This window comes from Equus quagga, unplaced genomic scaffold, assembly GCF_021613505.1.
Source record: "Equus quagga isolate Etosha38 unplaced genomic scaffold, UCLA_HA_Equagga_1.0 252_RagTag, whole genome shotgun sequence".
Lineage (NCBI taxonomy): Eukaryota > Metazoa > Chordata > Mammalia > Perissodactyla > Equidae > Equus > Equus quagga.
Window position 1 is genome coordinate 1,450,493 of NW_025799860.1, and position 21,930 is coordinate 1,472,422.

The 21,930-nt window shown below is 42.3% G+C and overlaps 1 protein-coding gene across 1 annotated transcript in view; it reads right to left on the reverse strand.

Annotated features, from left to right (window-relative positions):
• Positions 1-21,930, reverse strand: part of LOC124233825 (transmembrane protein 163) — a 220,889-nt gene that overhangs the window by 66,607 nt on the left and 132,352 nt on the right. Inside the window, exons 3-4 of the mRNA XM_046651066.1 lie at positions 19,812-19,855; positions 18,304-18,395 (exon numbers count right to left, since the gene is read on the reverse strand). Of these exons, the coding sequence (XP_046507022.1) occupies positions 18,304-18,395; positions 19,812-19,855 (136 nt within the window). The remainder of the gene's footprint in view (positions 1-18,303; positions 18,396-19,811; positions 19,856-21,930) is intronic.

The following is a 21,930-nucleotide window of genomic DNA, read 5'->3' on the forward strand; positions in this document are numbered from 1 at the left end:
TGCATGAATACATGTATACTGTGTGTCTACATTTATGTGCATGTGCATATTTACATGTGCGCAAGGGTCTGTGTATATAGATATACACATACTATAGAGAGAGACAGACAGACAGACAAGGGAGGGTTTAAGCAAAGTGAGGGGAGAGAGCTTTAGAAAGTTCGTAAAGAAACTTTCGAAGGACTTGCAAAATAACTTTGGAGAAACCACAGAAAATGCTCCAGAGGGAAATACAATAAATTCATAACATTTGCAAAGGGTACTTGCTCCCAAAAGCCCCAGAGTCCCAAATCCTGCTATAAGATAGCTTGAGGTTGGGGAATGAAGGAGAGGAACAGGCATGGCAGGAAGCTTTCAAGGTACAAGGGCTTTATAATGTTCAGAGAAGTATGTGGCAATGATTCCGACATCTCAAGGGCTTTCCAATTCCTCCTCTTCCAACGTCCTGAGCAAGGCTACCAGAGTCACCCGTGCTAACCTTAGAGTTGTTCTGGTCCTGGCTGAAGCCAAGAACACTGGCTTGGAAAATGTTGAGATTGAAAGAAAGAAAACAAATCATCGTGACAGCATGTGAAACTCTCATATGAAGTGAGATTTAAGAAGAACATAAGAAAATTCTCAGGCAATTAATCATTCAAGGACGCAATCAAAAGAACAGTGCAAACATATATATTAGACATAGGCCCAAAATGGGCTGAGCCTCGAAAATATCTTTTTGATATTTAAGGCAAAAACAAAATCTTTCTCAAGCGCTATTCAGAAAAAAATTCTCAGGTGGGCTACAACCCAAGAAAAATGGTGAATGTTAAGAGGAGACAAAGAAAAAAACAGAACAGCACCACTTGCCGTTCACTTCTTTCTCCTGGCCTTCCAACCTGACAAGGCATAAAAAATAAAAGCCTAAAAAATAGAAAAGTCCTGAAAAGGACACAGAAGTGCAACAAGAGGAACTCAAATAGAAGCCCCGGGTCACTCCAACAGCCTCCATGTCCCAAACTCGCCTATCCCAAATTATAAAAAATCATTCAATGTTATTATGGAAAATCTGCCAGCAGTCTTTGAAAAAGAATCAGGGCAAACAGGAAACAATTCTACAAGTCTGGAAACAGGTCTTAATATTTTTAAGTAGATCTTAGAAATTAAAGATTGATAAAAGTTTTACTTCAAATTCTTAGATGAATTATTCAACAGATTTATTAATAGACATTCCAAAATGAACAAGACTTTGTGCAACTAAATCACACTGGCCTAACTTCATTTCCTTTATAGATGTCTTTACTGGCCTAGAAAACCAGCACATCACCTTAAATTATATATTTTAATTTCATGAAGGCACAGGTCAAGAGTTTGTCACAACGTTCTTATAAACAAGATAGAGAAATGAGGGTAGAGTTAGGTGAGCTAAACTGGATGGACAACCTTTCTGGAAAATCCTCATTAATCAAACACGATCAATTTGGAGGTGAGGTCCCTAGCATGATGTCTTAAAAAAAATTTGAAAAGCAAAGTTGCAATGGACACCATTTTGCCTCTTAAATTGTCATTTTTTTAAGGAAAATATCCAGTGTTAGTTGGAATATAAATTGTCAACCTTCTCAGGGGACAATATAGTAAGCATCACATCTCTGACTAGAAATTCCATTTCAAGTAATTTTCTTCCTAAAAAATGATCAGATACAGGCAAGAATGAGCGAGCTTCTCCGCTGTTGGGTTATAATAGAAAAAAAAAAAAACTTAACGAAAGGGGAATGGTTAATAATGGTGCATTTATAAGATGCAACATTGACACTTAAAATGACGTATATCAAGATTTTTTAATGACAGAGAACTACTCACTCTAGGAAGTGAAGTGGGGGAGAAAGTAGGATGTACAACAAAACACGTAACATTAACTCAATTTTGTAAAAATGCACATAAATCTGCATGTGCATAAAGGAGATGGAAAGAAGGTTAACTACTTCTCTGAGTGGTGGGATGAGGGGTGATTTTTATTTTTATACTTTGGGATTTTTCAGTTTTAAGGTAATAAATATATATTAACTTAAAATCTTAAACATTATTTAGCCTTTTTTTTTTTACAGTTGGTTTTCAAAAATCATAAAACAGTTGTCACAGGTCTCTAAGTATTAGCCGAAGGGACATCATTCAAGTTGGTAACAGAAATACCACCCTGGATTTCCACACTGGGGAAGAGACTGCATCAGGGACTCTGAGCCCACTTCCAAACTAGTGGCTAGCCCAGGCCTGCACAGGAAACTTAGAACCACGTAGGTTGGGAAACCCCATACCCGACCTGAATCCCAAACCAAAAGTAAGACTGATCTCAAACCAGAAGTAAGAGAAACGTAGGGGGAGAAAGAGGAGAAGCAGCACCTGCTCTTCTTCCTTAAAGTTCATTCTACAAATGCCCCTATTTCTTCCCAAGAAACAGCTCCTCCTTCCCTGTGAAGGCCCTTAATTCTCCTAAGAGGTGGTTAGGAGAGAAAAGATTGACTTTCCACTATGAAATGACTCCAGTGAAACCCCAAAAAAAGTCTTCCTCAATAAATCTACCCAAATCATTTTTATTTTATAAGAAGAAAAAAACCTGAATTACTAGTTAAAGGCTTTTTCTTTAACTCAATAACGTATGCCTTCTTTGGAACTAAATCTAATAACCTGGGCTTCCTTCTGGGATTAGAGAGGGAATAAATCAAAGTAATTTTTTCTGGAAAGTAGCTAATGTGCGAATAAATTTTCTCCCACAATAAAATTTCCCAACACGCACACGTACACACCCTTTTTTTTGAAATGGGCCAAACAAGTACTATAGAGCCTTGCTCCAAAGAGAAATTGACATGCTTTTCTACATTTCCTCAACTCTGGTTTGATTCTTTCTAGTCTGAGCTACAACACTTTTATCAGCTTATATCACAGTCTGGTTTTGACATAGAGAATGGAGTAAGGGTGGGGAGAGGTGTTCATTTGTTCTGCTTTGCCATAAAAATCCCCCTTTTCAAAGGCAGCTAAAATATGTACTTTGGCTAATATCCTAGACCTGTCCCCGAAGACTTTCTCATGAACGTGCCCATCTCCTGCTGGTGAATGAATGGGCAGACAGAGGCTGACCGCAGTGAGGTGGAGTGGACCTGGGCCTCATGTCCAAACAAGACACAACAAGCCCCAAGTGCTGTGCAATTCTCGCCCACCCCAAACATGTCAGTAAGGCCAGTCTCTTGGACTGTCACAGGGATTGGGCAGAATGACATATGCAGAAAATTCCTCTTAAGTCATTTTTTTTTCTCCCAAGAACTTTCATCAGCCAAATCCTCTTCTCTAAGCTCCTTTGCTTTTAATAGGATGTGATATTTGCAAAATGTAGATTTGATAATAAGGAACTGTGTACTTGATCCTGAACGTGCTTGCCACCGCCTCCAACAATCACATTTCTGGAAATGCAAAATCGCAAGTTAATTATGCAAAGGGCAGACCCAGCTTTGTGTAGTCTATTGTTTGTAAGTCTGTCCCTGGCTTTAGTTACTCATGATATTCAGGAAAGCAACCTCATACAGACCTGCAGCTGTGCCCACACAGTGACGGGCGCTTGGGGAATAGCACCGGCTCGATGTGCATGTAAAATAGGTGAGTTACCATTCCCTGCATATGTTCCTCATTCTCCCGTGCACTGGTGGCTGGCAGCGTTTCCAATCACAATGGCCACCCCATGGACAGCTAAGATTACAGATCAGTGGCAAACAACAGCCCCACCATAATAGGTGAGTTACCGTTCCCTGCATATGTTCCTCATTCTCCCATGCATTGCTGGCTGGCAGCGTTTCCAATCACAACGGCCACCCCATGCACAGCTAAGATTACAGATCAGTGGCAAACAACAGCCCAACCATACTTGGGGACTGACAGGTCTCCCGTGTAAGGCACACTCTTGCCAACAAACCAGCTTTCGCCCCCATTCAGAATACAGATTTGGCTATGATGCACTAAGGGATCTTTAAACGCACAGTTCAGTTGTCTCTTATTAAAGAGAAAAGTGCCCCATATTTCAAACACAGGGCCTAAAGGAATACACAAAGAGGTGTACACAGATTCAAGCACAAGCAGTAAATGGTAGCACAGCTTAAAACAGCAAAAGCTGGAACAACTCAGATTTCCTAATAGGAGACTGTAAAATAAATCATGGTATAGCCAACAGCAGAACTCCATGAGGCCATTAAGAAGATGGGGTTAGATATACAGGCAGGAGATTTATTTAAAAGGTCCTTGGTTTTGCATTAGGAGAAAGAAGCAGGTTCCAGAACAATATGTACAGAAAGATTCTATTTTCATTTACACCTAGTCATGTGTGTATAAAGCATATGGGTGTGTATTATATTTTAATTTATATTAATTTAAATGTATCAGTGCTACAAATATGCACCACAACTGTAGTCAGTGAAATGAATAAAAATATTTTCATTTTTAAAGAAACTACATAGGGCCTCATACATTTACAAGAATGGCAGAATTCCCTTATGACAAACCACCTGAGCTCTCCGACGTTAATTACATAATCAGATCACTTCACTCCCTGGCTTAATAACTTGCCCAGGGCTTCCCACTGCTCTTATAATCAAAATTCCTCTCAAGGGTCCCAGAGCCCTGTGGCTGCCTCCCAGCTTCAGCTCCTCTTTGCCGCTCACTAACAGTCCAGCCACAGAAACCTATTTTTCTGACCCTCAAACACACCAAGCTGCTTCCCACCTTCCGGCGTTTGTTTGTGCCAATGCCTCTGTCCAAGGATGCTTCTTCTCCAGACTCCTTCCTACCATCTGAAGTATCAGTTCTGGGGCCTTCCTTGACCCCCAACTTCAGAGGAGCCCTTCTCACGTTCTCTGTCGCATCACTATGGTTGATTTTCTTCACAGCTCTTACCCTTCCCTCTGCAATTATGTTATCGTCCATCTCTTTTTTGGTTCATGAGGCAGGAGCTGATGGTTTATCTCTTACTTCCTGGTGCCTCACAAAGCACCACATGGTGGGGATTCAATAACTCGTTGTTAAATCAATGGATACACATCAGAGTCAGATATTGGAAAATGCATCTCCTCATAGAAATCTAATCTGTAAAACCAGAATTTTCCAAAACAAATTTTACCTTCTCACATATGAAACAAAATGCATGCTGAACTGACAGAACATCTATCTGACCAGAAACCAGATGCCTCGATCCTCATCTACCATCTGGAAATGCAGATGACATAGAGAACTCAAGATAAGGATGAGGCTTAGATTCCCTGATATTTCATGAAAGTCTCTCAAAATTTATTTAGCCATGAATCCTTACTACTCTTAGAAAAGACAGGAAAGAATCTCTCCGTGACCATCTTTCCTGAGTTGTCAATCCAAACAGCCAAACGAACCCAGAGGAAGAGCAGATACTTAGCCATATTGGTCTTAACTGGAGCCAGCCACATAGCTTGCTCAAAATAGGAGTAAAAGGTGGGTAGAGATACAGAGGCCTAAATATGTCATTTTTCAAACTTCCATCTGTTCTCTCAGACAGGACTTGTCAACAGACCCTTCATACCACTACTATTTTTGAAGGGTCCTCAGTTTCAGACTCCAACACATGCCTTCATACTCAGGAAGAACTGCACCTAAGGGAACCTGGTCCTCTCATGATCTCAGCTTCAATCACCTTGGGAGAGGATGAGAATTTGAACTTCATTTAAAAGCAGGTAAGGTCAGTGTACTGTTTGTTTTTAGGGGATGTATCTTTCACACGGGTATTCTCATTAAAAACATGCACAGAAAGAGCAAAAGATTTCGTGGCAGAAAACGCCAAGGAACAAATTTTGGTGGATGCTGACACCCACACTAAATGCTCCCTTTGTAGCAACAAACACAACAGCAAAGAGAGAAACACAGCAACTTGGCCTGTTCTCACAGTCGCCCCAGGAAAGCTATGGGGGGGCGGGGTGCTTCCTGCCATTTAAATCCTGGAGGAACTTTCCTGCACCTATACCAAATCCTCTCAGATTTTCCCCTCTAGTGACTAGTATTTAAGAGTTTAAGTTAAGGGGAGAGGGGCAAATGGGAAGTTGTTCACCAACAGGCACAAATTTTCAGTTACACAAGATGAATAAGTTCTAGAAATTTGCTGTACAACATTGTGCCTAGAGTAGCAATACCGTACTGCACACTTCAACATTTGTTAAGGTAGGTCTCGTGTTAAGTGTTCTTATAAGAAAACTAAAAATTTTAGAAAGAATATATATACATATATGGTATATACTTACTTATTTATATATTTAGTGTGTGTGCATATGTACACACACAACACTTTTCAACTTTCAAAACATGTCTCTTTGAACCCTTTCCCTGATCCCTCCAGGAGGTAAGACAGCAGTTCTAATCTTAACCTAACAGATGAGGAAATGAAAGCGAAGGGTAGTTACATGATACGTAGTAGAAACGGACCTAAAATACGAATTGGTTTGCCTCTCAAACTGGGAAAATGACTTCTTTCTGGGCTACAGGGAAAATGAAAGGAGCGCCATTCACCAACCCCTTCTGGCTCGTGGTGAAGCCGTGAGACACCCCTTTGGGGCTGACAACGGTCTGGAGCTGTTCACAGCTGTTCTCTCTAGCTCCTCCTTACCTGTAAGTCCACAGCCAGACCTGTCATCAGCCCACAATGAACCCACGGGCTTCCCACGTGAGCAGGGCATATACAATCCCACTTTGAAATAAACTGAAGGCCACACCCGGGTTTTGGAGTCTGGCAGGGCTTGGCGCAAATCACCAGCGTCAATCCCAGCTCTACAAATCTGGGCAAGTCACCGCGACTCTCTAAGCCTCCATTTCCTCTCCTATCAAACTGGAATAGTGACACCTGCACCTCACAGGATTGTCCTGAGGATTAAAGGAGACAAAACATAGAAATCACTTAGCACAGCACCCAAAGCACAGTAAGAAAATCAGTAATTAAGGCCGCCCTAAGAACGTAACATTTATAGCAAAACCTACCCGATCAGAATAGGAACTCGACAAAAACGCCTTGGCCCTAGACCATGGGTCCCTGCCAGACTATAAAATCCACAGCCGCATGTTTAGGGCCTATAGGCACTCCGAAAATATGGAATAAAGAAAAGAATAAGAGGCCTCCATTGCTAGCAGATGATGCTAAAAATAATTAAAGAAAAAGCTATAACACAGAAACGAGGCTGGTCAGCTAGAGAAACACAAAAAAAGGTGGCTATATAGGCAAATTCGGTGGATCCCTCCAAAATGCATCTCCCAAAGGAGAAGGAATCAGAATCTTAGCCAGTGCCCCGGCTGAGGCAAAAGGTGGTTGCTTTTAGACCCGAAGAGCATCTCTGCTTTACAGACTGATACATCAGGCTCTCGGAGCCTGATGCCGTGAAACATTGTATTCATCTAACCCCTGCCTGTTCCAATGCCAGGATCCCTACATGGATCCACCTACAGGGAGAAAAATGGAGGAAACCATGCGGATATCCAGACAAGGCCTATGATGGAGATACTTTGCATCTACTAACTAATAAATTGGCATCCTGTTTTTACACATCAATTCTGTGAGCTTGATTAATCGGAATTCCTTCTTTTTGTGCCATTAAAACAAAGCCTCAGCCTGTAAGGCCAAAGCCAGATGCTGCAGAGCCATAGGAGGCCTGGAGGACATCGTCAGTGGGGTGTAGGGTCTCTTGGAGGAAGCTTTCTCCAGACACTAGTAACTTCACTAGCAGAGATAAATAACTTCTAAAGAGTCTGTGGGAATCAAGACCAAGAATCAAACAAGGAAAGAGAAAGGTGATTTTTTGAAAGCATATAAACCGTCAAGTATAAATGAAAACCACGATGAGATGCGGCTCACACACACTAGGATGGCAAGAACCAAAAAAGCACATATAACAAGCACTGGAGAGGAAGGAGAGAAATTGGAACACTGATACATTGCTGGTGGGAATGTAAAATGGTGCAGCCATTTTGGAAAACAGTTTGACAATTCCTGAAATGTTAGACATAAGTTACCACAAAACCTGGCAATTCTACTCCTAGGTATAAATTGAGGAAAAATAAAAACATATTTCCACACAAACTCTTGTGCAGAAATGTTCACAGAAGCATTATTCATAATAGCCAAAAAGCAAAATGACCCAAATGTCCAACAACTGATGAAGGGATAAATTAAATGTGGCATAGCCACACAATGGAATATTACACAGCAATAAAACGAAATACTGATACGTGCTACGATGTGGAGGAATGTTGAAAACATTATGTTAAGCCACAAAGACCACATGGTGTATGATTCCATTTATACTAAAGGTCCAGAATAGGCAAAAGTATAGAGACAGACAATAGATCAGTGGCTGCCTAGGGCTGGCAGTGGGGAAGGGAGTTGGGAGAGGTTGGAGCAGTGGAAGCTAAAGGGAGTGAGGCTTCTTTTTGTGGTAATGAAAATGTTCTAAAATTGATTGTGGTAATAGATGCACAATTCTGAGAATGTACTAAAAGCCATTGACTTGCATACTTTTGATGTATGAACTATATGCTATGCGAATTATATTTTAATAAGGCTGTTCAAAAAAAATACATATCTTTATTTTGCCTAGAAAGCCTACTGCTAAAAATAACTCCCATTTATTGGATACCTACTGTATGTCAGATAAGCAACTTACCTATATTATCTCATCTGTTTCTCATAACAGTTTTATGAGGTAGGTAGGAACTATTCCCAAAATAACCCCCACAAACTCCAGTATTCCTTTAGATGCCTTCTACTCAGTGATATGAATCTAGAGAGATGCTTGTAAAACCCATGCTGGCTAAAAGCTCAAAGGGTGCATCTTTTTAGAGAAAGGCGGAAGATGGGGAGAAAAAGATCACCAGAACTCCAAACAATGCAATTTCATAGACACCCAAAGGCAGGCTACGTGCACCGTGGCAGGTCCCTTCATAAGGGAAGTCATCGCATGTAAAAGCACCCGGTGGTGTTGGTGGCAAGTACAACAGCCCCTGGTAGGATAATCACAGGAAAGCAGTATCAAGATAGAGGAAATGAGAGCTTGAATCTTTGTTCCTAGACTGGCTTGCTTTTTATATTCCCCAAAAGGCAAAAATGTATGCTTGATAGGATACAAAAATAACAGTACGTACCTTGTAAAATCTTTTTCAGAAAATGCAAAAAAAGTATCAAGAAGAAAGTCATCGTTAGCTATAACCAACATCAACATTTCTGTGTCGATCAGTAATCAACGGCAAGTGCCACGCAAAATTAATTGAATCTAAAACGTTCAACAGCTAACACACAGGACAAGATCTGGGGACTGAAGCGAGGAGAAATATGCCATGAAAATGCTGACCCTAAAAACTTCAAAGGCAACTATGGAGAAACCAAGCCCACAGAGTTTTCCTCTGAAAATAGGAGTCCTCAGAGAAGAGAACCTGCCAAAATCTCCCACTGACATAGGTGGTCACAAAGAGAGAAGGACCGCGTTCTCAACTGCCTCAAATCTCAGCACTTCAAAGACGGCTCCTGAACTAAGTCCATTCACCCCAAAGCACAGGCAGTGGTTGATGCTACCGCAGCCCAGAGTGAAAGACAGGAGGATGCCAAACACTGTGACTCCCAGGCTCAAATTTCCAAGTGGCCATCCTCAGGGTGAAGCAGGGGCCCTGTCCACAGCACTTGGTCCTGGCATTCTCGGGGACAGAACACTCTCCACTCAGCGAGGGCCTTGTCCTGGCAGCAGGCGCCAGAAGACAGGCCACAGCTGTGGACAAAGGTGGGCTCCTGTTCCTTGATGGCAAAGCCTGCAGCCCAGAATCGAACGGTCCCCACCCAGCTGCCAGCTAGGCCTGAAAACAGCAACCAAAGTTTCAAAGAGCATGGAACAAGTCCAGGATGCAGCCAAGACAAATGATCCTCATTTGCAAGGCCTTTCAGACTTCGGAGGGCTGCAGTGCTTGTCATGGCAGCCATTTGCCAAGAGACCTGGAACATGAATGCCAGCTCCTGGGAATGCCACCCCTGACCCTTGGCTGCCCTGCAGTGGCCCAAGCAATTTATCCATGTCTGGCCTACTGCCAACCATTTCCCCACCTTGCAGACTTCGAACCACAGCCCAGCGCTGCCTTTCAAGTTGGATGATTTTTAGCTCTTAATCCCTCTGCATCCACAACCACTTTCTGTCTTCCTCCAATTAATTATGGGTTGCAGCTAAGTGCCAGGAAGAGGCATTTCCAGGAGGAAGGAAAGGGGGCCGGAATGAAAAATTTGGTAAAACCAAGACATGCAAGTGATCCTTTGGAGAGGTAGCATGGCACAATGGTTACAAGCAAAATTCAGAGAAAGCAAGATCTAGGTTCGAACCCCAGTTGTATCCATTACTACCCATGAGCCTTCAGGAACAATATTTACCTTCTCTGCCATTTGTTGAAAAATACCTCTACCTAACGCACAGCCCAGCATGATGGCACTGAGCACTGGCACAAAGCAGGTGCCCAGTAAATGCTTATTATTATCATCTTAATAAAGGCTATCAAACTTTACATAAGATAAAGGGGTTCCATGGTTCAATCGTTCATCATGCAACTCTTTAATGAGCACCTACTAAATGCCAGGCATTATTCTAGGAATTGGAGATAAAAAGAATAAGACAGTTAAGGAAAACCCTTGCCCTCATGAGCTTAGAGTCTTGTGAGGGTGGCTGACAATAAATATACCAATACACAAACTACATAGAGGTAATTAGATCTATGAGAGAAAAAAACATGGCACTGCAGAAAAAGAATATGAGTGGTGGGGGCAAGGCAGGAAGGACCTGGCTGTACTTCCTTAGTCACCTACGTCCTGGGAGCCAGAGGCTGGGAAATGTCCCAAAACGGAAATAGAAGGCTTCTTCTATTTATTAGATTATTAATCTTCTATTAATACTGTCCCTCTCAGGGACAGTATTAGTTTCCCATCTGAAATTCTGGCAACCCATTTTCCAAAAGAAATACAAATGCCAAAAAAGCACAGGAGAATATGTTCAACTCGACTGGTAACTCGAGAAATGCATGTTAACATAAAGAGTTCAATTTCCCACTTGGACAAGTGGCTAACATCAAAAAGAATTACAACACTCAGTGCTGGCAAAGCTGAGTGAACACACATCCTCCTGCCTGCCGGTAGAATGTAGATCAGGATGACCTTTTTGGAGGAGAGTTTAACAGTGGGCATCAAAATTACAGGTTAGCATATTCTTTGACCCAGACTTCTAGCAATTTATCCTAAAAAAATAAGAGGACAAGCATGAAAATACGAATGTGTAAGCACAGTTATTTTGGGTTGTTTCTAACCAGACATTGGAAATAACCCACGTCTTCAGTAGAAAATTGCTTAAACAAAATATCCACACATAGACTACAGTATAAATAAATCAAAAAATAACATACCTCTATCCTAAGATGGAAAGATGTTCAAAACGTGGTGCAAAGTAGAGAAAATCCAGTTTTCAAAAAGGTATGTATAGATCATCTCTGTTGATGTGGAAAAAAAAAAAAGGACGTATGTGCAACCACCCATGTGCACGCACATGCACACGCTCACTACACATCAGAATGCTAGCCGTGAGAGGCTCTGTAACAGGTGAGTTTTACTGTATTCTCTGTACCTCTATGAATTACCTCAACCTTTTACAATGACCATGTATTGCTTTGTCTTGCTCCAGATTTCTTTTCTTTTGGGAGAGGGGCTATGAAATCAGGAAATCATGGAATCACCTCTATCGCCCCACCACACTACTACCCCATGTCCCGAGATCAAAAGCAGCTTTCTACATATGCCAAAGCGTGTGTCTGGTTTTTCAAATTTTTCTCTGAAAATTCTTTTATTCCACACCCTTAAAAAGCAAAATAAAACAACAGAGCAGACAATTTCAAACTATCTCAGCATGACTAATGAAAAAACATTTTCCAGGTGCCAGCCCAGTGGCATAGTGGTTAAGTTCACACGCTCCACTTCGGCGGCCCGGGGTTCAGAGGTTCAGATCCCAGGCACAGATCTAGTGCCACTTGTCAAGCCATGCTGTAGCAGCGTCCCACATAAAGTGGAGGAAGACAGGCACAGATGTTAGCTCAGCGACAATCTTCCTCAGAAAAAAAAAAAATCCAAACTCTAGGGATGGAAAATAAGTGATCTACAATTTTTTAGCATATACTGATGTTACATTCAATATCACATTTAATCTTCACCACGGTGCCATTTGGTAGCTATCATGGCCCTCCCTGCTTTCACAAATGAGAAAACTGAGGTCTCAAAAGACTAATAAATCATTTAAGGTCACAGAGCAGGTGAATGCTGGTCTAACGGAGAGCTCTTCTCATGGATAGTATTAGTTTCCTGTGGCTGCTGTAACGAAGAGCCACAAACTGGGGGGGCTTGAAACAACAGAAGTTTATTACCTCACAGTTCTGGAGGCTAGAAGTCCAAAATCAATGTGTCAGCAGGCCCACACTGCCTCTGAAACCTACAGGGCAGAATCTTTCCTTGTGTTTCCTAGGTGCTGGTCTTTACCAACCTTCTTTGGCTTGTTGATACATCATTCTGAACTCTGCCCCCATTGTCATGTGGTCATTTTCTCCTCGAGCGCCTCTGTCTCTGTGTCTCTTCTCTTCTTATAAGGACCCCAGTCATACTGGATTAGGACCTCATCTCACGTGGTGACATCTGCGAAGATCCTGTTTCCCAATAAGGTACCATTCTGCGGTACTGGGGGTTAGGACTTCAACATCTTCTGGGGGACACAATTCAACTTATAACAGGGGCCAAGCCTACACTCCTTCCTCTAATACATCCTGCCCACAGCACCACAACCTGTTAATGTCATGTCTGTGTTGTGGTGGGTTTCATATGTCCTTTTCATGACGATGGAAGGCAAGTCTCTTCTGCTTTAAGGCAAAACTAAATCCAACCTATCCGAGGCAGATGAGTTCATGCCCTGCTATCGAGGCTCTGCCTTCTGCAGTGGCTCTCACCAGTCATTGAGGGCATCTCCGAAGTTATTTATTCTTCTGGGTTAGGGTCTGCTCTTGAGCTAAAATACACTCAAGAGCTTTGTAAAGTTAAGAGCACTAGATAACTGTGGAGAGAATGTGATTCACTTTCCCAGAACCCCCATATGGGTCAGGTCGAATGCCCCATGAGAAGAGGGGGGAGATATGGTACTATTTTAATACGTTCTTGGTATGACTCATTGCCTTTGCAGTCCACTTAGATCAGACGCCAAAAGCAAATTACCAATCCATCATTTCTTGACTGAATCAGTTACTTTTCTTTTTCAGTTTCTGGAACTGTTTCCAAAAGCAGCAAGGGTGCTGCTGAAACCAGTAATCAAAAGATTAGCAAGCCATCCTGCCGACCGGTAGTTTTTAGGCCAAGCATTTGGCTCAGCAAATTGGAAAAGAAAACAGGGCAAGGACCTGCCTGGGTGAGAACCAGTGTGCCCCATTTATTTCACATGAGAAGACACATGAAGGATTGATGCCTGTCTAAGAATATCCACCCAAGAGCCCTCAAATGTGCTTTCCAATATGCTGCCGAGCATAATGCCATTTGGAGGTACATTTGAAACAAGAGAACAACCTCCCAGGCTGTGTTTTTGCCTCATGTTGCAGAATTAGGAGCCTGGACAGGTGAACAGCCTCCTGCCTGCCTTCACCTCTCCATCTCAGTGAGCTGATGGATGGCGCAAAGAGACAGCTGGGACTGCGGAGCCTTCATGGGGCCCCCCACCTGTGCTGCAATCATATGCAAAATGTCAGAGGCCCCCAATGAGCATCAAGCTGTACCTTCCGTGGCAAGCATCCCAATGGCCCTTCACAGCTGAGGGCAGCAGGAGCCTGTACTTCCTGTGGCCTTACATAGTACCCAGGGCTGAGAATGGCTAAGACAGACATGAAATTCCCGGTATCATTGGGCCTTGCCAAGTTCCTCCTATGCTAATTTCTCCCACACCCTCCACCTCCAGCACCTCCTCCTCTCTCTCAATACCTTTCTCTCATTCTCAAATCTTCTGGACTTTGATTTATTAACAACTTTCTCTATTATTAAAAAATAGATTAAAAATGATCAAACTATCTAAAGAGGCATTGTCCAATACGGTAGCCACTAGCCACATGTGATGATTTACATTTAAATTAATTAAAATTAAATAAAGTTAAAGATCCAGTTCCCCGGTCACTATAGCCACAAGTCAAGTGTTCGATGGCCACATGTGGCTAATGGCTATCACACCGGACAGTGCAGATATAGAGCATGTCCATTATCACAGAGAGTTCTATTGGATAGCTCTGGTCTAAAGGATATAAAGGAAATGTCTCCCTCTTTCTTCTGTCCCCAGTCCCCCTCCCAGAGGCGACCCCGCTGCCAGTCTCCTTTGTATCCTCGCAGAGATTTTTTATATGCCTAAACAAGTGTGTGTGGATGCAAACCTCTTTTGTTAAAACAAATGAGAAAAGACCCTAAACACTATTTGGCTCCAGCTTTCTTCACTTAATGAAACTTAGAGATCACAATATAAGTGTACAAATAGTGCTTCATTCTTTTGAGTGGCCTCATAACAATGCACTGTCACCAGCACAACCATCCGCACCCCACCCTCTGTGTGCCAGACTCCCTTCCCTCACACTTTCATCCTACCCCGAGGCTCCATGTCCTCCAACACTTTTCTGACTCTTCCCCTCACCTCTTGTCCTAATACAAGGATGTTCCTGGTTGTTCCCTGAGGAAGCCAGCTTCCTGATCTTTGAAGTGGAGGCAGGGTTTTCACCCTCATCCACATTCTCAAAGCCTGTCTTCCTCGTGGTGAGTCCCAAAGGAGTTCTTGGGCTTGCTCCCTCAACAGGCCCAGTCACCCTCAGACTAAACCCACTACACCTCCTTGTCATTACCTCCAACCTCCTGGCCCCTCTCCTTCATTCACTGACGACAACAGCACCTGCTTCACTGCCCTCATCTCCTCCCTGAATTCTGCAAACATTCCCTCAACTCCAGGTGGAGCATCCAGCCAACACCTGGCCTCACACATGTCCCTGACCATTTGTCCTCACCCTACCTCGGCCACCCACTCCCACCCTAAATCCACACCAACAAATGAACCCCCTGTGAAATCTTGGTTTTTAGCATCCCACTCTTAGGTTAGTGCCCACACCAACAACTGCCAGCCTAAGTAAGCAAGACTTCTAATCAATGATGACCATTCATTAACCATGCCATTGTCATTATGCTACGTGAAATAAGCCAGTCACAAAAGGACAAATACTGTATGATTCCACTTATATGAGGCACCCAGAGTAGTCAAATTCATAGAAAAAAAGTAGAACAGTGGTTGCCAAACCCCTGGGGGGGGGGATGGCGAGTGGTTTAATGAGTATAGAGTTTCAGTTTTGCAAGACGACAAAGTTCTAGAGATCTGTTCACAACAATATGAATATATTTAACACTAATTAATTATTCACTTAAATTGTTTAAGATGGTAAATTTAACGTTGTATATTTTTTACCACAATAAGAAAAAACAAAACAATTAAGGCTCCACTCTGTGGTGGTGCTGAAGGCATGCTCCCTTCTGAGCATCAAGCACCCCATCGCATCCACAGTCGGCATCCACAGTCATCGGGTGGCAAAGCTGGGAAAGGTTTCCCTCCTCTTGGCATTAACAAGTCCAAGCTCAAGATTCTTTCTGAAGCTTAGAGTCAACATAGGAAAAATTAAAGGAATTAACTATGGACCAGTTGGGTATTTCCCTGTTGTCTTGAATATTATGCTCCAGCAACTAACTGAAAACCAATGGTTTTTCTAGCTCTGCCTCTCATAATTCATTCACGCTCATTAATACGCAGTTTCTCAGCTGGCAGTGATTTCATGAATTTTTAATTTACATGGGATGAGCGAGAGATTAAAAGTTTAAACTAAAGCTAACAATAGAGAGGATTGTGAGCGTCGTTTTAATCCCTAGATTAAGAATCTCCAAATGAATTCATTGGCATCATCATGTGAACCATCATCTGGGAATTATCAAAGCAACTCCTGGGTGAGTTTTTGCCTTTGGGGTATATTAATAGAGATACACATTTTTTTTTTTAACAGTTCCTGTTTTGGGATCATTAAAAACAGTGAAACCAAAGACATTTCCTAACATCAATCTTAATCTTGGAAAAACTCCAAGCCACCTGATAAATGCTCACAGAGATCCCAACACTACAGAAAATCCACAATAATTTGTAGACTTGTGACTAATACATAAGAAACTCATTTCAGCATAAAGGAAAACAGATAAAAAAGCAAATTAGAAGAGAGAAGTGGAGAAATACTGAACTCAATTTCTTCTGGAAATGCAAAGCAAATTCTGGATTATTAATTCTAAAATAAAAAAAGGCAGAAGGAAGAGCTTTCTCTTGAGAATGAGGCCCAACAGAAACACAATCCAAGCCACAAATGTAAATTTCTAAAAGCTACATTAAAAATGTAAACAGAAGCAAGGAAAATTAATTTTCATAGTTTATTTAATCCAATATACTCAAAATATTCTTATATTGACCTGTAATCAATATTTTTAAAAATATTAATAAAATGTTTACATTTTTCTTATAAGTCTTTGGAATGTAGCGTGTATTTCACACTTACAACACCTCTTAGTTTGCACCAGCCACGTGGAAGTGTTAAAATAGCCCCTAGCGGCCACCATATTGGACAGCACAACTACAGAACCAAAGAATATGTGTTCTTCTGACAGGACAGGACTGGCTCTTGAAATCTGAGCATATTGCCAGATTGCACTTTCTAGATTGTTCTCACTGTACTCCTCAAATAAAAGCCAGCAACAGCTTGGGTGGATGCATTAGGCTGCTCCTACAGCTAGACCAGTGTTAATTCAACTTTGATCATTATGGTGCCATCATTTGAAATTTTACAAAATTAGTTTACTACTATTGTTTTCTTAAATTTTTTCAACCATAAATTGACTTTTAAAAAAATTAACCTTATACTAAACAATATCAGGCTGTGATATCACAAATTTGATATTTTAATTATATTTGTTAAAAGAGCCAATGCACATTAAAATAAATATTTAACACTTAGAAGTTTTTGTGCTCTACCTAAAGCGAACAACAAATTAAATTAAAATTTATTCTCTTTTGTAAATCAGTTAACGGTGTCATCTTTCAAAAGCTTCCCATTTAGCACATGCAATCTTGGATATATTTCTATCTGAGTCCTCTGGCACCCAATATTTGTATCCCAACATTTGTATGTTTGAGTATGACATAGCATCCCCATCAAGAGTACCTTCTGTCTGGGCACCACAAACCACAGCAACGGGGCATTTACTCATTTGCATTCAACTGTCCAAAAGCTGCAGAAGTGGGGTAAAACTCTTGCCCTAATGACAAGTGGTGGCTCAGTCCCAGGGGAGCCCCCTTAATAACTAATAATGATGGCAGCTGAGGTTTACTGAGCTACATGCCAAACACTGTTCTAAATTAATATATATTTAATACATATATATGTATACACTGTTCTAAGTTAATATATATGACATATTATACTACATTATATAGTGTGTATATATAATATATATACCTCCTCCTATGAAGGAGGTAATATTGTTTTCCTGCTTTTCCAGATAAGAAAACAAAACATAGAACGGTTAGTAGCTTCCATGGTCACAGAGCTAACAAGTGCTATAGTTGAGATTCAAAGCCAAGAAATCTGACCTCTGAAACCTGTGCTGTTATCACCCAGAGGATTACAAATGGAATAAAGAGATAGAAGTTGGAAAAGACACATGATTTATGGTCACAAACACAAATCCCTCAAAGACAAAATTATCACCCATATGATGTGGAGACTGGGGCAAGCAATATCCTCTACTACAGAGAGGGATCGAAGACAAGCGGAATAATTTAGAATGCCCTCCAGATGTCTTCTGTAAATTACAGTGGAAAACTCATCTTTGTCAGAAAGAAAGAAACAAACATGAAAATTCAAGGGAATAAAGATTTCAATAACACAAAGAGAAAGAGGATGGAAGGATGGATGGATTGATGGCTAGATGGACAGATGGATAGAGAGACAAGTGAGCTCACTTGTATGAGCATTCACTCTAGACTCAAGAGAACAAGGAGAATTACAATTTGGTGACCTTATTCTCCTCACTGAGACCAAAGCTGCAGGGTGAGCTGTGCTGACAGCCTAATCATGTGGCCTTCATTTGCAAGGGTTCTGCAGTCTGGAGAAAGATAAAGATCCACTTACATGTATTCCCTATGGGCAGAGTGTACAGCGGCCGCGTTGCTGTAACGCCACAGGACAATCGCCGATGACAGGACGTCGAGGATGGCATCAAACTAGGAGAAGGAGACAGGACATTAGTGGCTTTCCAGAATTAACAGGGCACGACTGTGAAGACACAAGGCAACTGTTCTGTGACTCGGAACATCTGAGGAGGGACCTCAGAGCAAGGAGGCTTCACGTCACTACGATGCAGATCATTCATCATCCTCACAGTGGAACCTGGGAATCTGGAGCCTGGGGCACCCAACGTCCCAGCCTGGTGGCGGCGCCACGGCCCCTCCTCGTACTTCACTCTGCTCCCACAGCCTGAGAAACCACACTCCGTGGTATGGTGGGCTCTGCTCCTGGGGCCCCTGGATCCCAGCATTGTATAGATATTGGGGGTCAGGGGCTGGAATTACACTGTTCTGACACACGTGAACTTGGTTTCCTCATGGCAGGCAAGATAATTTCCTGTACATTCCAAGAAAAGATTTGGGGTCAGGATTCTGTTTTTCTGGCTCTCAATGGGACTGTTCTACTTGGGGCCCAGGGTTGAGGGTGGGGTCACCTGGGGGCTCCGGGAAGTCTGCCAACACTGTGAAATTATATACAGAATTCAATGCTTTTGTTTAAATAATGAGTGAATGTGTGAGGGCGACAAAAAAGAGAGAGAGAAAGAAGGAGGGGAGGAGAGGAAAGAGGAGTGAGTGAGAGTGAGTGTGTATGTGTGTGTCTATTTTTCTGGAGAGACAGTCCACACCTTTCAGAAGATTCTGAAAGGAATCTGCTGTCCCCAAAACATTAAGTTCTCACAACAAAGGGAAGAAGTGGGTTTGGGAAGAGGAACGAATACCCTCAGGTACAGGAAACCCTGACGCTACACAGGGGGGATGTTTAAAGGAGCTCTCCGCATGAGTCACTGCACCCCAGAGCACTTTTCATTTGGAAAATTGCAAGCAGTAGCGCTCTCTTGAAGGGATGTCGGGCAACTTTACTCAAGTTTTCAACATGCTGAGTCTGTAAAACACCTGAGACCCGTTTTCTCTCAGCAGCTCCCGTCAGGACGCAGGCTCGGAAGCCAGTCACCCCTAATCGGGTACAGAATGACTAATCCTTGCGCCAGCAGCCCCTACCTTCACTCCCAAGGCCGCTGCCAGCACCAGCAGATGCTTCACTCCAGTGTGTGCTCGTTTTCAAACCCACTACTCTGAGGGGGAAAAGAGGGCTAAAACTCTAAAAAGCTTCTCTTAACTATCTGTGGAAAATGTGGTCGCCTCATCTGTTCTTGAGCATTATACAGTGTCGTTGCAGTTTACTTTTATTAAATTGTAAGTTTCGATAGAAGCTCTTTTTCCATAAAAGGTCTGTTTGTCATGCTGAGCTCTCATCTGCTAACCACCCTCTTAATCAGAGGCCAGGAAGAGATTCACGGGCTTAGGAAAAACGTGCAAAACGTACTCCATAAAAGTACATTTCAGGTTACTTACTGCAAACCCAAAAGCAGAGGCGCTGTACCTCATAACGGAGACAGCTAAAAAGAAAGAAAATATTATTCAGAATATTTTAAGACCTCATGGAAATTTTCTCATTTGTGAGTATATTAATATACTTGATATGGCCTTTTAAACATCAATGGGAAAGTTCCAAGAGAATAAAATTAAAAATTAACTGTACTTGTAAAATCTGAGAACCAAAACAGATAAAGAGGGAAGTGAAAAGATTGCAGACTCCACCTATAGCAACTTCCCATCCCAGTGTGTTCAGAAGCACCAAAGGACCAGCTTCAGAATGAAAATGCTTAAGCAGTTGTCAATCAAATGGCTGCCGAGACTTTGAGAAGTTAGCAACTGGGAATAGAGAAACTGTATTAAACTTCCATAATGAAAGTGCAACCATCCACACTGTTCCCATAATAAGGTAATTAGTGCTGGTATCAACCTGCACATGCCATCGCTAACACACAGTTGAAAAGAATCTCTTGCCCATCAGAGCTTAAAATCCAGCGTAGACCTCAATTAGACTGTTTAGAAAAACAATAACAAATGATCTTAAGCAATGGATGTCTACAAAATGTAGATATAACAATTATAATGAAAATATTGATCCATATTCAAAAATCGATCTACCTCTTTTGAGGCAAGTCAATTGAGCCGAACTTTTGCCTAATTCTGTGATCTGTTCTGTGCCAAAGCAATGCACCGCTTCAAAGATTATTCTCAGTTTGACTTAACAGAGGCAGATCTCCACATAAAAGCCATATGGAACACGCAAAAGTCCACCCTCCAACCAAGAATGAAACCTACCCAATGGGTCAGCTTTGCTTTGCTTTGCTTGGCACCCAATTGTTCCAAGCACAAATGTTGCAAGCACTCATTGATGAGTAAGAGAGGGGTGGAGTGAGGCAGGGAGGTCAATATCCATTTGGACTCCCACTCAGCTCAACACAAGTCCCTTCTCTGGGACCCACTCTCTGTCCTATCCACAAGGTCCAGGAATGGCCCTGGACAGCCATGTTGTCTTTGTACCCCTGCACCTAGCCATAAGAGGGTCATCTGAGCCACCGTGAATCAAGCATATTTCATTTTCTAGAAATTAGGAATTGAGACCGAGAGGGACTCTAGTTGGTCAATTATATTGTTGGAACTGAAACTTGTAAACAGTCAGGCTAGGGTTGGCCACTGCTTGCTATAAAGACTGAGGAGCAGAGAGACAAGCAGGTGGTAAACACTGGTTCCTGAAGTTTCCACTCCCTTCCTGAGACAGCCACATGCCAATCCTCAGGCTGTGCGAGGCAAATGCAATCCATTACATTCCTGACCTTCTTTGTTTTTGACCAGCGCTGCTCCAGGTATCCCTGCTGTTGCTCTTCCTGGCATAAGGAGAAGGACAGAGCCAGCTGTGTGCAGTGACCAACTGCAGCTTTCATGGGTGACACAGCAGTGCAAAGGGGCACCAGGCCTTCCCGAAGACGTTGGCATGTGCCAAAAAGCCAGCAGGTCCCTCGAGGGGTCGCTATAGGACACTGAGCCTGGCTTGCAGTAAGTGCTCAGTAACTGTTACTCAGACTTAACATTTCATAGAAACAAATCGAAATGAGTATCTTTACAACCTGTTTTTAGACTATTTCAGCGGTGTGCTTTTTGCGGGTTACTTCTTTATCAGCAGTGGAAACCTTTTTAACTCCTAACATCTTTCCCAGATGCTCAATATATACAACCAATAAAGAGCTGCCCGCCTGGAGCTCCTGCTCTGCTCTGCCTGCATGGCTGGCCCAGGCACCACGGGACGGAGGGCACAGCTGGAAAAGCCCTCCAATCACCATCACAGAAGCCCGCCCGCCTTCCAAGCAGTAACCCATTACTTTAAAAAGTTTTAATCTAGATATTTGGTAATACCAGACGTTTATACAGTGAGCTATGGATTTCAAAGAGGTGGACGCCCACTTGATTATACCGAGAAACACAAGGAATCTTGTCTCAGAGATTCTGGAATCCGACAAAGGAGATGGTCACAGAATAGCAGGAGTCAATGTCCGTGATTTCCAACACTCTCAGAATTATCCTGGAAAGTTCTGCTTGTGTGAGGGAGTTAAGCCTGCCCAGTGGA